The 13121-nt window shown below is 36.5% G+C and overlaps 8 protein-coding genes across 8 annotated transcripts; 4 read left to right on the top strand and 4 right to left on the bottom strand.

The window, feature by feature from the left end:
- Window positions 1-495: 495 nt before the first annotated feature.
- SPAR_E00620 (uncharacterized protein) lies at window positions 496-696 on the bottom strand (the record flags this gene model as incomplete). Its single annotated transcript, XM_033909914.1, has 1 exon — window positions 496-696. One exon carries the CDS (start codon window positions 694-696, stop codon window positions 496-498), a length of 201 nt encoding a protein of 66 aa, XP_033765805.1.
- A 1049-nt stretch (window positions 697-1745) lies between these two features.
- On the top strand, window positions 1746-3695 carry MIT1 (Mit1p; the record flags this gene model as incomplete). Its single annotated transcript, XM_033909915.1, has 1 exon — window positions 1746-3695. The coding sequence occupies one exon, from the start codon at window positions 1746-1748 to the stop codon at window positions 3693-3695; it is 1950 nt and encodes a 649-aa protein (XP_033765806.1).
- Window positions 3696-4144: 449 nt separating this feature from the next.
- On the top strand, window positions 4145-5152 carry YEA6 (NAD+ transporter; the record flags this gene model as incomplete). The annotated part of the gene is made up of 1 exon (XM_033909916.1): window positions 4145-5152. One exon carries the CDS (start codon window positions 4145-4147, stop codon window positions 5150-5152), a length of 1008 nt encoding a protein of 335 aa, XP_033765807.1.
- A 545-nt stretch (window positions 5153-5697) lies between these two features.
- On the bottom strand, window positions 5698-6531 carry VAB2 (Vab2p; the record flags this gene model as incomplete). The annotated part of the gene is made up of 1 exon (XM_033909917.1): window positions 5698-6531. One exon carries the CDS (start codon window positions 6529-6531, stop codon window positions 5698-5700), a length of 834 nt encoding a protein of 277 aa, XP_033765808.1.
- Window positions 6532-6722: 191 nt separating this feature from the next.
- YEA4 (Yea4p) lies at window positions 6723-7751 on the top strand (the record flags this gene model as incomplete). The annotated part of the gene is made up of 1 exon (XM_033909918.1): window positions 6723-7751. The coding sequence occupies one exon, from the start codon at window positions 6723-6725 to the stop codon at window positions 7749-7751; it is 1029 nt and encodes a 342-aa protein (XP_033765809.1).
- Window positions 7752-7945: 194 nt separating this feature from the next.
- GIM4 (tubulin-binding prefolding complex subunit GIM4) lies at window positions 7946-8380 on the top strand (the record flags this gene model as incomplete). Its single annotated transcript, XM_033909919.1, has 2 exons — window positions 7946-7964; window positions 8064-8380. 2 exons carry the CDS (start codon window positions 7946-7948, stop codon window positions 8378-8380), a joined length of 336 nt encoding a protein of 111 aa, XP_033765810.1.
- A 123-nt stretch (window positions 8381-8503) lies between these two features.
- Window positions 8504-9796, bottom strand: WBP1 (dolichyl-diphosphooligosaccharide-protein glycotransferase; the record flags this gene model as incomplete). The annotated part of the gene is made up of 1 exon (XM_033909920.1): window positions 8504-9796. One exon carries the CDS (start codon window positions 9794-9796, stop codon window positions 8504-8506), a length of 1293 nt encoding a protein of 430 aa, XP_033765811.1.
- A 280-nt stretch (window positions 9797-10076) lies between these two features.
- On the bottom strand, window positions 10077-10754 carry IRC22 (Irc22p; the record flags this gene model as incomplete). Its single annotated transcript, XM_033909921.1, has 1 exon — window positions 10077-10754. The coding sequence occupies one exon, from the start codon at window positions 10752-10754 to the stop codon at window positions 10077-10079; it is 678 nt and encodes a 225-aa protein (XP_033765812.1).
- Window positions 10755-13121: the final 2367 nt, after the last annotated feature.

The raw sequence follows: 13121 nt of genomic DNA on the forward strand, positions 1-13121 counted from the left end.
ACGATACTGATAATAACTTAATAAACTGAACTAAAATAAAATATTTTGTTTTGATTGCGAAGTAGATGAGTGAGCTGTGTGGCTGATGGGTTGTAAAATTCGCTAGTAAAACTGATGGGCAGAAAAATTGAAATTGGGGTGGAGAATAACCTGTGTTGTGAGTTGTTTTGTTTTGTTTTGTTTTGAGTATTTATTATACAATAAAGCAAGGATTATCAAGAATTAGAAAATTGAAATGATAAGACAGCGAGCCGGAACTTGTTTGAAGAAAAATTAAAAATTCGGAATTGGAAGGAGAATGGAGTATTTATCTACCCTATTTAAATTCGGAAAATTTTTCATCTTTTTTTTCTTTCAGGATATGTGCTCATGCACTTTATTCCCCGAAGATCTTCGAAGGCATTCCGATTTAATTGGCTGGAGATTGGAGTTTGGAGAGGCGGTGTGCGTATGTCAAGAAAAGCATTACCAATATCCGACACTGAGTATATATTTTTACAAGATGCCGGTGGTGTTCGGCGTTGTAAAAGGTATGGGTGCTTTGTGCGTCCGTGCATGGGGTATGGGGTGAGGACAGCACCGTTTGTTCACCGGTAGCGGAACACGGCGATATTTCTGTTCCACAAATTGGATACGTGCCGTGGATCTGTCTATCAAAGGTAATGTTATGTAGCATGGCAAGTTCGGCACTGCCATATGCGGATAGTGGACGAGAGATAGCGCCACTGGTGGTTTTTCCTAAGATTCGATTGGCAACGGTAGGCCAAAATAGATTGTCGTTATAACCCCCACTTTCGTTAGGTGCCACGGCCCCTATCAGACCGCTCGCGTGGGGTTTATTTTGATGTGTTGAGCCAGCCAACTCAGACGTCTTGAGGACGAAGAGCAGAAGATACATGTCTTCTACGTATGCAGTGATCTGTCCAGCGCACCGAGACAAGAAAATTTTTTGCGTTTTTTTTTCTTCCTGCAAATCCCCCTTTATTCGGGAGGTGTGGGTGGAGGCGTAGTTTTTTGTTTATTTTTTCCCAATTTACGTAATCCCGCAGGTCGGTTTTCCTCTCACTCTCCGTACATTTCTTTTTTTTTACGTTTAAAGTTCGTTAACGAGGCAAAAATGGTCTGTCTTCCTCATTTTCCACCGGCAACTGTAACTGTAAACTGTAAAATTGTAAGTGTAATTGTAATTTTAACTGTAATTTTAACGCTGAATTCTTGCGTGCCCTCGTTGATTACTATCTTTTCTTCTTAATCGAAATGTGTAGTGTTATGTGCCGTTTGTTTCAATTTGGCTGAATCTTCCTCATCTTACCCCTTCTTTGGTGTGTTTTTTGCACAACTCAAAACCTCGTTACTGCATCAAATTTAAATTTAAGCTAGAGAGAAGCTAGTAAGGAAGTCCTTTTGTTTATTTGTATTTTTTCGTTTCCCGATCGTTTCCCTTCCATTTCTGTTTTCGAACCCTTTTATTTTCTATCTGTGATTTAGACAGCCTGTTCGCCAGTAGCCTTTTGATTGTTTGTTTGTCTTTTTTAAGATTATCAATATTATTTAATATCTTACCTTAACTATCGATAATATAGCCTAATTTTTTCCTCTTTTTTGGACCACCTCAGCTGTACGCAATCTTCCATACTGTGTTCTAGGATAAAATAAGTATTTGTCCTACCTCACCTTTCCCACCACCATCTTTTTCCACAAAACTATACATTGCAACTAGACACGAGGACAACGAAAATTTCTAAATGGATATCGAGCCTACTTTCAAAGGGTACATTGAAGATGAGGATGACGCTTTGCTTATTCTCCAGGCGACTTTGGACGGCAAGTTAAAGCATATACCAAGAAGGCCTTATGAAATAGAAAGACCTTATTTGATCGTATCTGGTAGCATATTCGTTTTCATTGAAGAGATATCGGGCATCAAGAGATGGACTGATGGTGTTTCTTGGTCTCCATCAAGGATATCAGGCAAATTTCTAATATACAAAGAACTCGACAAGGAAAACGCAAGCTCTAATGCTAATGCTACTTCTAGTGGTAGTACTGACTCCACTGTCATTCCGGATGGAACTTCTGGTGCAAGGACTAATCCCTCTTCGTCGAAAATCAAGCTACCTCCTTTGAAGAATCATCAGTTCGATTTACCGCCCACTATGAGTCATTCAAGTTTTGAATCAGAGCAAGATACCTCCATTTCTCCATCAAATCGTTCGAACTTACCATTGAAATATACTGGTCTGGTGAAGAAGACAATATCTGTGAAGCTGAAGAGACCTCCATTTAACTCCATTGAAAATCTACATATTGTCTCCTATTATTCTGTAAAAGATATAAAACAAAACTGTTTAGTGACTCCTAAAGCTTCTCCTTTTTTGAAAGATGTTAGACCTTCACAGGAACTAATTGTCGCGATGGAAAACACAACTTTAGGTAATGTGAAAAATAACTCCACTACCAACGGAAACGGTTCTAATAATATAAACAATAAAAGCAACTCTTCAACTCCTCTAAATACTGTTATTTCCACAAATAACAATAGTGCTAATATAAATGCTGCTGGCAGTAATCAATTTACTAGTGCAAACAAAAATTATTATTATAAAAATGATGAAAGCTCTGGATACCCGATCACTCAATTTGCTCCTGCATTGCCATCGACAACTTTGATGTATACAGCAAATCCGCCTTATATCACACAATCTCCTGATAATACTAACACTACTGGTATGAATACTCATGCTAATAATAACAATAATAATAGTAATAACAGTAGCAATAATAATAATAATAATAATATTAATAATGTTAATAATAATACAGGAAATGGTAACAATCCAAATAGATTCCACAATGCCTCCTTTGCTTATAACACTACTGGTGACTTCATTAATCCGCAACAACAAGGACAAATTTCTTATCCATTTTACTATACAACAATTCCGATAAACAATCCCAACTATTATACCACACAACCTCCAAATCCTGTAGCAAACGCTTCAACGAACGAGAATCAAAGTTATTCCACCTCTTCAACGCAGCACCCTTATTATGGCCATTCTACCGAAAGCCAATCAGCATCAGCAACCACAGGCGCTACTGGCGCTCCTGGTACAACCGAAAACGTGCTTCCTGTATCCAGTATGCAGCCGCTACTCCATCAGGCCAATAATAATAGTACAAGTTCTGCTTCCTCTACAGCTCCTTATCCGGTGTATTCTATGAATGTTAATGTTCCTTACTACAACTCTTCTGGTTCTGCATACAAGAGAGCACAAGACAATACTACCTCTAATACAAATACAGAACCCTCTGGCGCTACAAGTACGAACTCAGGCACAATGCTATCAAATCCTGCATACGCTAATTCTCAACAATACACTCCATCACAGGTGTACTACCAAGGATTCCCACAATATGCCATGGCAAGTGCTCAAAATTCATCCATGTATCAACACCAACACCAACATCCTTTGCCCACAGTGTATCCAATAACAACGCCTCAACAAAATATAATGAACTCTAGCCACGCTTTGAACACTATTGGATCCGACCCTCAACATCACCACTATCAGCAAGAACCCAACGACCACAAAAACTTCGCCATGGGGCATGCGAATAACAATATCTTAAACATCACTAATAATGATACGATGAACAACCTCAATACAAACACTTCAACTACTACACAATAAGTAAATATATCTTAAAAAAGTACTCCGATTTTTTCTTTTTTCTTCCTTCCTTTTTGAGTTTGAGTATTGGGTTTACTCATGAATATGATATCATCATTTTCCATTTATAGTTTTTATATACTTCGCTTCTTTACGTAATCATGCCTTTAATTTCATCTTCATTTGCCTATGGAAAAAAATTATTGCTTTTTGACATTATAGAATACCTTTTACTAAAATATTGTCTCTGTCAACATTTTCTACGAAAGTTACCTTAATGTGTGCATTTTTTTAAAATGCTGTCGAAAATGATTCTCGACCTACCCGTTGGTGGAAAAATGAACCTGGAAAGATAAGCAAATTGGTATATAAGTAAATAAACGTATAATCCGACGAACATCGGAATTAATTGTTCTCAGCTTTTCTCTTCATTGTTTGATGAAGAGCGGGGTATTTATTACAGCTATATAATGAATAATGGAGACAATAAGACGACATTAGAAAACTCAAATAATTCGTCACTACCCAATGGAAATTATACGACTCCTACAAAATTAAATAGGTTGAAAAGGAATGCTGATCCCAGGATTGCTGCAATTTCAGGTGCTTTATCTGGTGCATTATCTGCAATGTTAGTCTGTCCTTTTGATGTTGCGAAAACAAGGTTACAGGCACAAGGTCTTCAAAATATGACCCACCAGAGTCAACATTATAAGGGGTTTTTTGGTACATTTGCTACTATTTTCAAAGACGAAGGTGCTGCTGGGCTTTATAAAGGTCTACAACCGACGGTTTTAGGTTACATTCCCACTTTGATGATTTACTTTTCTGTCTATGATTTCTGTAGAAAATATTCGGTCGATATTTTCCCAAATAGTCCGTTTCTTTCAAATGCTTCTTCTGCAATTACCGCAGGCGCCATCTCTACAGTTGCGACGAATCCGATTTGGGTAGTTAAAACAAGACTCATGCTACAAACAGGTATCGGTAAATATTCTACCCATTATAAAGGTACCATAGACACATTTAGAAAGATCATCCAACAAGAAGGTGCTAAGGCTCTTTACGCTGGTTTAGTTCCAGCCCTCTTAGGGATGCTGAACGTTGCTATACAGTTTCCCTTATATGAAAATCTAAAAATCAGGTTCGGATATTCAGAATTGACTGACGTATCAACAGATGTAACCAGCTCAAACTTTCAAAAGTTAATATTAGCGTCTATGCTATCTAAAATGGTAGCGTCTACCGTGACTTATCCCCACGAAATACTTCGAACTCGAATGCAACTGAAATCCGACCTTCCAAATACTGTACAACGCCATCTCCTTCCATTAATTAAGATCACGTATAAGCAAGAGGGCTTTGCCGGATTTTATTCTGGGTTTGCCACTAATTTGGTAAGAACAGTACCTGCTGCTGTAGTAACACTAGTGTCGTTCGAATACTCTAAGAAGTATTTAACTGCTTTTTTCAAGTAAAGCGGAATAGATAAATGTACACGGCACAAGCTGAGGATCGCAAAGAGCATCTTCTGTAACTGTTTCCACCAGAAAATCTTTGCGTCGACTGTATATTCGAGTTTATGTTAAACTATAAGCAAAAATCAATTAGTTGTAAACCTGTAATGTATTGTAGATAAAAAATAAAGAAAGGGCGTATTCGTTTCGGGACTCTCACTATGTTTCATGGGCGAAGAAATGTGGTTAGGAGGTATATTTAACCCATGAGAATATCTAGAAATTTATATCTCGAATATATTATTTTAAAAAAAATTGTAGCATATTGAGGGTCTTTCTTGCACGAGTGGCAATTTCGGAAAAGCACGAAAATCCAGGTCAGAGAACTAAACAAAAAAAAAATCCACCCAAGTGGTATTAGAATTCAGACCTCCATTTGAAATACAGTATTATTTGAAAAACTACCCATGTTACTCAAACTCATCTAATTCGATTCCCATCTACGAACCAAAGCCTGCCTCATATATATGGCGCATAATCTACATATAAATATATCTAAGTTAAATTTAAGTCAAAGATATCGAGTTTTTCAAAGAACATTTGGCGTATGTGGGGCCATCTGCGCTAATATTTTCAAAATTTGTTTCAATTGAAGGGCCACTTCTTGTGTTGAATTTTGGGGGTAAAAGTTTTTGATAACTAGATGCGTTGTCATTATGAGTTTGAAGTGGTGCTAAAGAATCGCTTTGTGGCTCACTTTCCTCGCAACAACTATTTATGCTTTCCGCTCGTACTTCATCGTATTCCGAAAGAGAAGAGAGCGAGCCATTTTCCTGAACGTTAGCTTCACTAGCAATGATAGCCTTATGCAAAAACTCAAAAAGAAGTGGATAATGTGCCTCATTTATAGAGTCATCCTTCAATAATTGTGCCTTCTTCGGGAGATTTGCGTCCAATGCAACGAAATTGTTTACAATATCTGACACAATACCATCGACACATGCGAGTTCTTCATTCAATGACCCAATCTTTTTTTCCGCATTGGCCAACAGACGGTCATTTCCATTAATGCAATTAGTAGAAACTCGCTGTTTTAAGACGTTTTTGTAACTATGCTCTACTTTTTTTAACGATTTTTTAAGCTGAAGTTCAATTTGTTGCATCTGATTTCGTTCCTTGTCAATATCGCCACTTACAATTTCGTAGATGGATAGAATATCTTTCTTAACTTGTAGTAACTCATACTTAGTGCTATTAAAGATAGCAGCCTGTGTTAATTTTTTATAGGATGCAAGGGGAGGTAAGCTCTTTAAATCCTCGTAAAACGGACTGTTCGCAACGGAATCAAACTCTATTTTTGATTTCCATTTTAGTATACCTTTAGTTAAGTCTGCTACCATGCTAGACACTTCTCTGCTCTCCTCGTATGGTTTGATTAGGTCGCACTCTTCAAATATATATTTGTTGTCATATTCTAAAGAAGCAATCGCTCCCGAAGCAAAACAAAAAATGTTTAGTACTTTGCACTCTAAATGAAAAAAAATTAGAGAATTCAAATGAAAGGAAAAAGGGCAGCAATTGGATTTAAAAAATGTGGAACTTACTAAAAGCATTCACTCTAGTATTCGGAGGTTGTTGTTCCAATGTTATTACATTTGAAACATTAATGAGCAACAGAACAAACAGCATTAATAATCTTATCACGTTTTGTCAATTTTTATTTGTTACATGTCAGGGGCTCCGCAACTTTATAGATCTTCATCGACCTTTCCCTTACTTTAAGCCACTGAAAACTCCTTTCCATGTTTATATCATTACTGTCGTTTTGTTTTATATTTCGTCCACGACGAATAATAACGTATTTAAATACAACATATCCATTCCAATTCATATTGTTTTCAGATGTTTTGGAACAGTCATAACTATGTTTACATGTTGGTTATTAAATGGTAGGAAATACACTAAGATTCAGATTTCATCAACATTATTTTTAACAATTGGAGCTATAATGGCATCGTTGTATAAAGATGTCGACTTTCGATACCAAGATTTGAAATTGCAAGCGTTGAAAATCGGACGTGACCAACCTGTAGATCGCACTTTTATTTTTGGTATTTGTATACTAGTATTTTCATCATTCACATCATCTTTACTTTCAGCATACAATGAACGCACGTATCAAAAATATGGTAAGCATTGGAAAGAGAATATCTTTTACAGTCATTTTTTATCATTACCTCTCTTTCTACTTAATCGAAAACAGTTAATTTACGAATATCAAGTAATGAGAAAGTCTGAAAGGATATTGTGTTTGAATTTTGGGGGAAAGGTTAAAGTCCCGCGAGAAGAAGCTATACTTTTTTTTAATGTATTGACACAATATTTTTGTGTCAAGGGTGTTAATATACTTGCTAGTAAAACAAATGCTCTGACACTTTCCATAACACTACTTGTAAGAAAATTTATAAGTCTTTTACTGAGCGTCCAACTTTTCGGGAACAGCCTATCGTATACTGGCTACATTGGGGTTAACCTAGTATTTTTTGGTGCCTTTGTATACTCGCTTGGATCAATTCGCCCCAGGCAAAAAGATAAAGAAACCGTAGGGAAGATCAAATAAACGCATGTTATAAACTAACCTTAGATCTACTTGTATGATCGTTAACTCCATATTAGTGGTTTTGGTGTAAGTTTAGGCGAAATCGCGAAAAGCTGCCGCTTGGAAGTAAATGAAAAAAAAAAAAAAAAATTCTGCACTTAAACTCATTAATCTTTGGACCTCATTCATAATGGGGTGAGGAAAATACTTCAGCAATGGAACAAAGAAACAACGGTATGCAAAGCTCGCTCTTATGAATTTCAGCCTATATTTTACTTCAACGTGCAGCTATTTCTATTTTACTAACAACTATACATTTTTCTCTCTATATAGTCTTTCAAGCAAAATATAATGAATACAAACAAATTTTAGAGGAGTTGCAAACAAAAATCATAGAATTGGGTCATGACAAAGATGAACATAATATAGTCCTTAAAACACTGAAAGACGCTGAGCCGACGAGGAAATGTTACAGGATGATAGGTGGCGCACTTGTGGAAAGTGATGTTCAAACAAGTTTACCTATTCTTGAAAATAAGAAGGAAAACATAGAAGGCACAATCAGCAAAATGAAAGAAACTTTGATACAAACTGCACAAGAGTTTGAAAAGTGGAAAAAAGACAACAAGATTCAAGTTGTTAAAAACTAAGTCATATATAAACTTTTTCGCTCTACCTAGTTTGACACGAAATATAAATAAACATAATCAAAATACTGTTATGTATTTATATGAGCCATTTATAAAGGATCATAAATGATGTGAGAACGTTTACTAGTTTTTTTTTTTAAATGTTTCAAGTTTCTTGCCAACAGAGGAAGTCGTAACAAAAGAAACAACGAAAAATATCCAAGCAGCGATAACGCCACAAATGGCGCTAATATAAACCCAAGAGTTGCTAATTTCCCAACTCCTTGGGTATTCGTCGTTAGCAAGATGACGGATAGCTTTAACGTCTTTGTCAGTAGTGAATGAAAGGCCAATCTTGCGGTAGTCAGTGAGGAAGGTAAACACACCGTGACGGTCTGGGAGTATAAATTCACCGGTGGTATAGTATTGGATTTCAGAATCATTTCCGCTTGGCGACAATGTAAGACGGTAGTATGGATCCACTTGTCTTAGTTCAAATTGGATGTCATCAGCGATATGTGGTAGCCATTTTTCCCCGTTCCATTCCGAAAAACCTATATTATAAATAACTTTGTCTTTAATCTTGTAGGGCTCTTCATCATAACTAGTACCATCTGCATGTGAGTGAACTGCATTCACACTTTTAATTACAGATTTTTCATTAAATGTCCATTTTAGTAATTCTTTTGCAAATTCATGATTAGAGTCTTGATTTTTGTTCTTTAAGAAATCACTACTACCGATCCACACTAAGCGGGCATTGTTTAAGTTTTGGAAACCAACTACAAGAAATCCTTGAGACCCGCTGGTCCAAGAGTTGCATTTTCCTTTGGACTCGGTAAAGGATGTTCTAGGAGCATTTAAAATTGGTACGATTTGTTCACGGTTTTCTAATAAAGCAGCTGAACTTTCCCCAAAAACAAATTTCTCGCTTTTTTTGGCGTTGTAAACATGTTTGTTCAGAAGGTGGTCTGAAGAAACAACTAGCCCTTCTGAAGAAGATGAAAAATAGTCACGAATAACGTGTCCTTTTGGACTTGGATAAATACCTAATTCATTCAAAAATAAACGAATAGTATTTGGAACAGCACCAGGAGAACTCATGCATAGAATATTACCTTCATTTTCAAAAAATTTAATCAACTGCTTGACTGGGATTTGTCTAGCCAAATTCTTGCCTCCTTTGGTAGGAAAAACGATGATGTTATCATATAATCTTTGCTCTTTATCATACAAATCCACAGCAGTGGAAGTACTGTTGATATCCAAATATTCAAGTTTGTAATTCCTTTGTTCCAGATCCTTTAAATAGACTGAGTAGTCCTCTAACGGTTCTGTTGATTGGTCGTAAAGAACAAGCGTTCTTGAACTTTGTTTGCTCACAGCGAAAATGGCCTGGAGAAGGATACATAGGAAAAAACTCCAATTGATCCGCATCCTGAATAATTAAAAACTAATAATTCAAAATTTGTGCCGTCAATGATAGTGGTCAACTCGATAACCAATTTGGTTGACTATAGAGTTCTTTAAAGGTTTCCTCTTTTCAAGAGGCGTGATTGTTGTTTTTTAAGCGTAACTTACAATAATGCGTTATGCGGTAACCCGCCCTGAAAATATTGTAAATAGGTTATGGGACATCTTTCAATTTAAGTATACTAATATGTATCTATAAGACTATATGAGCTCCTATCATCATCCAAAGGTCTCACCCACCGTTTTATTTTTTATAAGTTTCTGGCAACCATGATTCATCAATTTTCTTGACAGTGGCATTTTTCTTGGAAGGTCTTTGGTTTGTTTTAGACTTCATGTAGTAATAACTTACACCCCCGATGATGGCCAAGAAGATGACCTGAACAGACAAAAACTGTGGGTTAAAGAAAGAAATGGGTGGGCTTACAATTTCGAATAGGGTTGGTGGTGCCGCAATTCTCACGACTTCGTCGAATCTAGAGGCTAATAAAAATGGAATTAAAAAGTATTGTCCTTCCGGTAAATTCAACGTAACATCTTGTCCGAATTTTGATGTTCCGTTGACCTCTATTTCGTAGGGCCCAACATTAGCACCTGTAATGTCCGCCACAGGATAACCTTGTGGATATGTAACAATTGTTCCGTTGACACCAAAAATTGTGATATTAGTATCTTCCCAGTTAGTAACGTTATAGGCAAGGGTAGCGGTGTCCTCAGCGTAAAACTCAAGGAAACCATCCTGGTCATTTGGTTCCTTTCCAACGACATCATATTTCACCTCTATATTAATAGAAGGTGGCGCTACCGCTTCTACAACGTCCTGTTCGTGTTCCACATTATCGCTGTTGTTAGCTGATGTAGCAGCACAGAGACAGCTCAAAACATTCAATACAGTAAATCCGATCAACTTAGAAAACTTCATAGTCGCCAGTTATAGAGAAATGATGGTAAACTTTTTACTTGTGCAATTTTTTTAACCATTAGTGTTTACTTGTTTTTCCAGAATTTGGAACTTCGTCAAATCCTCTTGAAGTTCAGTGACAAAATCACTTACCCGGCTACCGTACCATCGTAAACGTGAATAAATAAGGTGGTGGCATGAACTCATCCTAGCCTCAAAACACATCACATAATGGCGCTGCATACAACGCCATCAATAATTATATACATTAGTGATTATCATACAGAGTAATTATGTAGTATATAGGTAGGCAATCAGCGGCAAGGTCTTCCATGACGAAAGTCGCGATAATGAAAGTCGATAGTGATTTTCTGTTTTCTGTAAGGTCTGAAAACATGGCTTTTTATCATGATATATTGCTTTAAAAATAATGAGATCTGACACCATACGCTGACAGCAACAAATACTACTTGCTGATTCTCAATTATTCATGAACTTAGTTGTACCCATTTTTCTCTTTAAGGCATAAATGACTAGGCTTGATAATACCATCAGTTGAAAGTTATCGTGTACCCCTATATAACTCTAGCACTTCGTAGTGTCTGTCATTAATTCGTGAGGACATAATTTTAGAGGTTCAACATCCCCGATGTTCGATATTGGTAAAGAAAGATATATCCATTTCTATTCTTAACCTCTTTCTGTCTTTACTAACTGTAAAATTTATCTACCACTGTTACTTGTAAAGTAAGCAACCTTCTACCCTAGGGATATATCACAGTCCCCTTCCTTAAAGGAGGAAAGCTTGTCTGCCATAAAGCCCATTCTAAAAAGATTTAGTGAGAGCGTTCGATTGCGAAGAAAAGTACGATAAAAAAAAAAAGCCTGGGAGCTTCGAAGATAAATCTGTACTACGTGCCCTATATATGCGATATGTTTTATCTATGACTATTAAGTCTCTAAATGACTACTAAAATATTAACACAAACATACAATAATATATTACCTATCAAATTTATATTAGTCACGTGTAAGAAAAATCATTTTTTTAAAGTTTTTTTTTTCATTTGAGAATAATTATTTTTAAAACATAAATATGTAAATTAAATTCCAGGTGTTTCAGAATTCCGAAGGAAAAAAAATGTTTAAGTCAAGGAAAATGTTTTTATATGGGTAACTCGAGTTTTTTAGGGCAGGTTTACCCCTGATTTGTTAGAAAGTTCACCTAAAGTTAACCATTCCCTAAAGTACGATGTTACAGTTAAGAAGTATAATACGTGGGCCTAATATAATAATCAAGGAATACCGTATATCGTTAGTTACCTCGAGAAGTCTTTTTTGCTACAAAAATGATACGCTTTATTCTGATTAACTGCGAGAAAAAGACAAAGAAAGGTTTTGATTACAAGTTTGGCTCAAACGTAGAACTAAGATTTTACTATTTCAAAGGTACACACTGCCGATTTAATGTTAAAAGCAATTTGATGGTGGCTAAGTCAGAATATGATAGCAACAAAAGGTAATCTATATGTCCTGCATCAAAAATGGACCCTTTTGGATGGATAAAAAAAGAAATCTAAATTTAGAAGAGCAGCCAGACTAAAGAGTGGGCAACACAGTAAGGGTTTTCTGAAAAAAGTTGATTAGCTTGAAAAAAAGAATTAGATAGTGATGTATGATGGATGACTCCACAATCGTGGTCGAAAATTGAGCTAATATGAGTATATTGAATATATACACGTGTAGCGGTTTTATTTTTACAACATAGGGGAATCACTTTATTTCGCGTATTTTTGTTTTCGTTCTGCATATGCAAACGCGGCAAGAACTGCCTGCACGGACCCGAAGAAAAAATCGTGCACCGCAGTTTAAGACGATGTGCTCTTCTCTCCCTGAGAATAGGAACTTCTATGATATGTCAGAACAAGAGTACTTCCTCAGCTACTTCCTCACCGCTGACTCACTGATTCTTTTACGAAAAGTTGGGCAGTACCTACTAACTTGGAAAAGGATCGCGAAAAAGGAAGACAACACAAGGTATTCTACTTTTCGAACCCTGGTCCTCGGATGATTTAATCATGCGAGGTCTAAAATGGCCGGACCGCCAGCATGCAGCAAAACGGTGAAAAAATGCGTGCGCGTGTCCCGTGCCACGTGCTTTTAACCTAAATAGGATACAAACTATCGGCTTATCTTGAGACACGCTCTCGCAAGACGATGAGCTACTGGCATTTTGAGTTGCTATTCAACCATTTAAGGTATCTCAAAATGAGGCTCCGCCGCCACTGCAAAAGTCTAACTTTTTTTCCTTAGGTCTTGAGTTTCTTCTTTTGAAAAATGTTGCAATGCAAAAGGCAAGGTTATATCAAGGAGGTATTATAAAAGGGA

This window comes from Saccharomyces paradoxus, chromosome V (genome assembly GCF_002079055.1).
Source record: "Saccharomyces paradoxus chromosome V, complete sequence".
In the NCBI taxonomy this organism is placed as follows: domain Eukaryota; kingdom Fungi; phylum Ascomycota; class Saccharomycetes; order Saccharomycetales; family Saccharomycetaceae; genus Saccharomyces; species Saccharomyces paradoxus.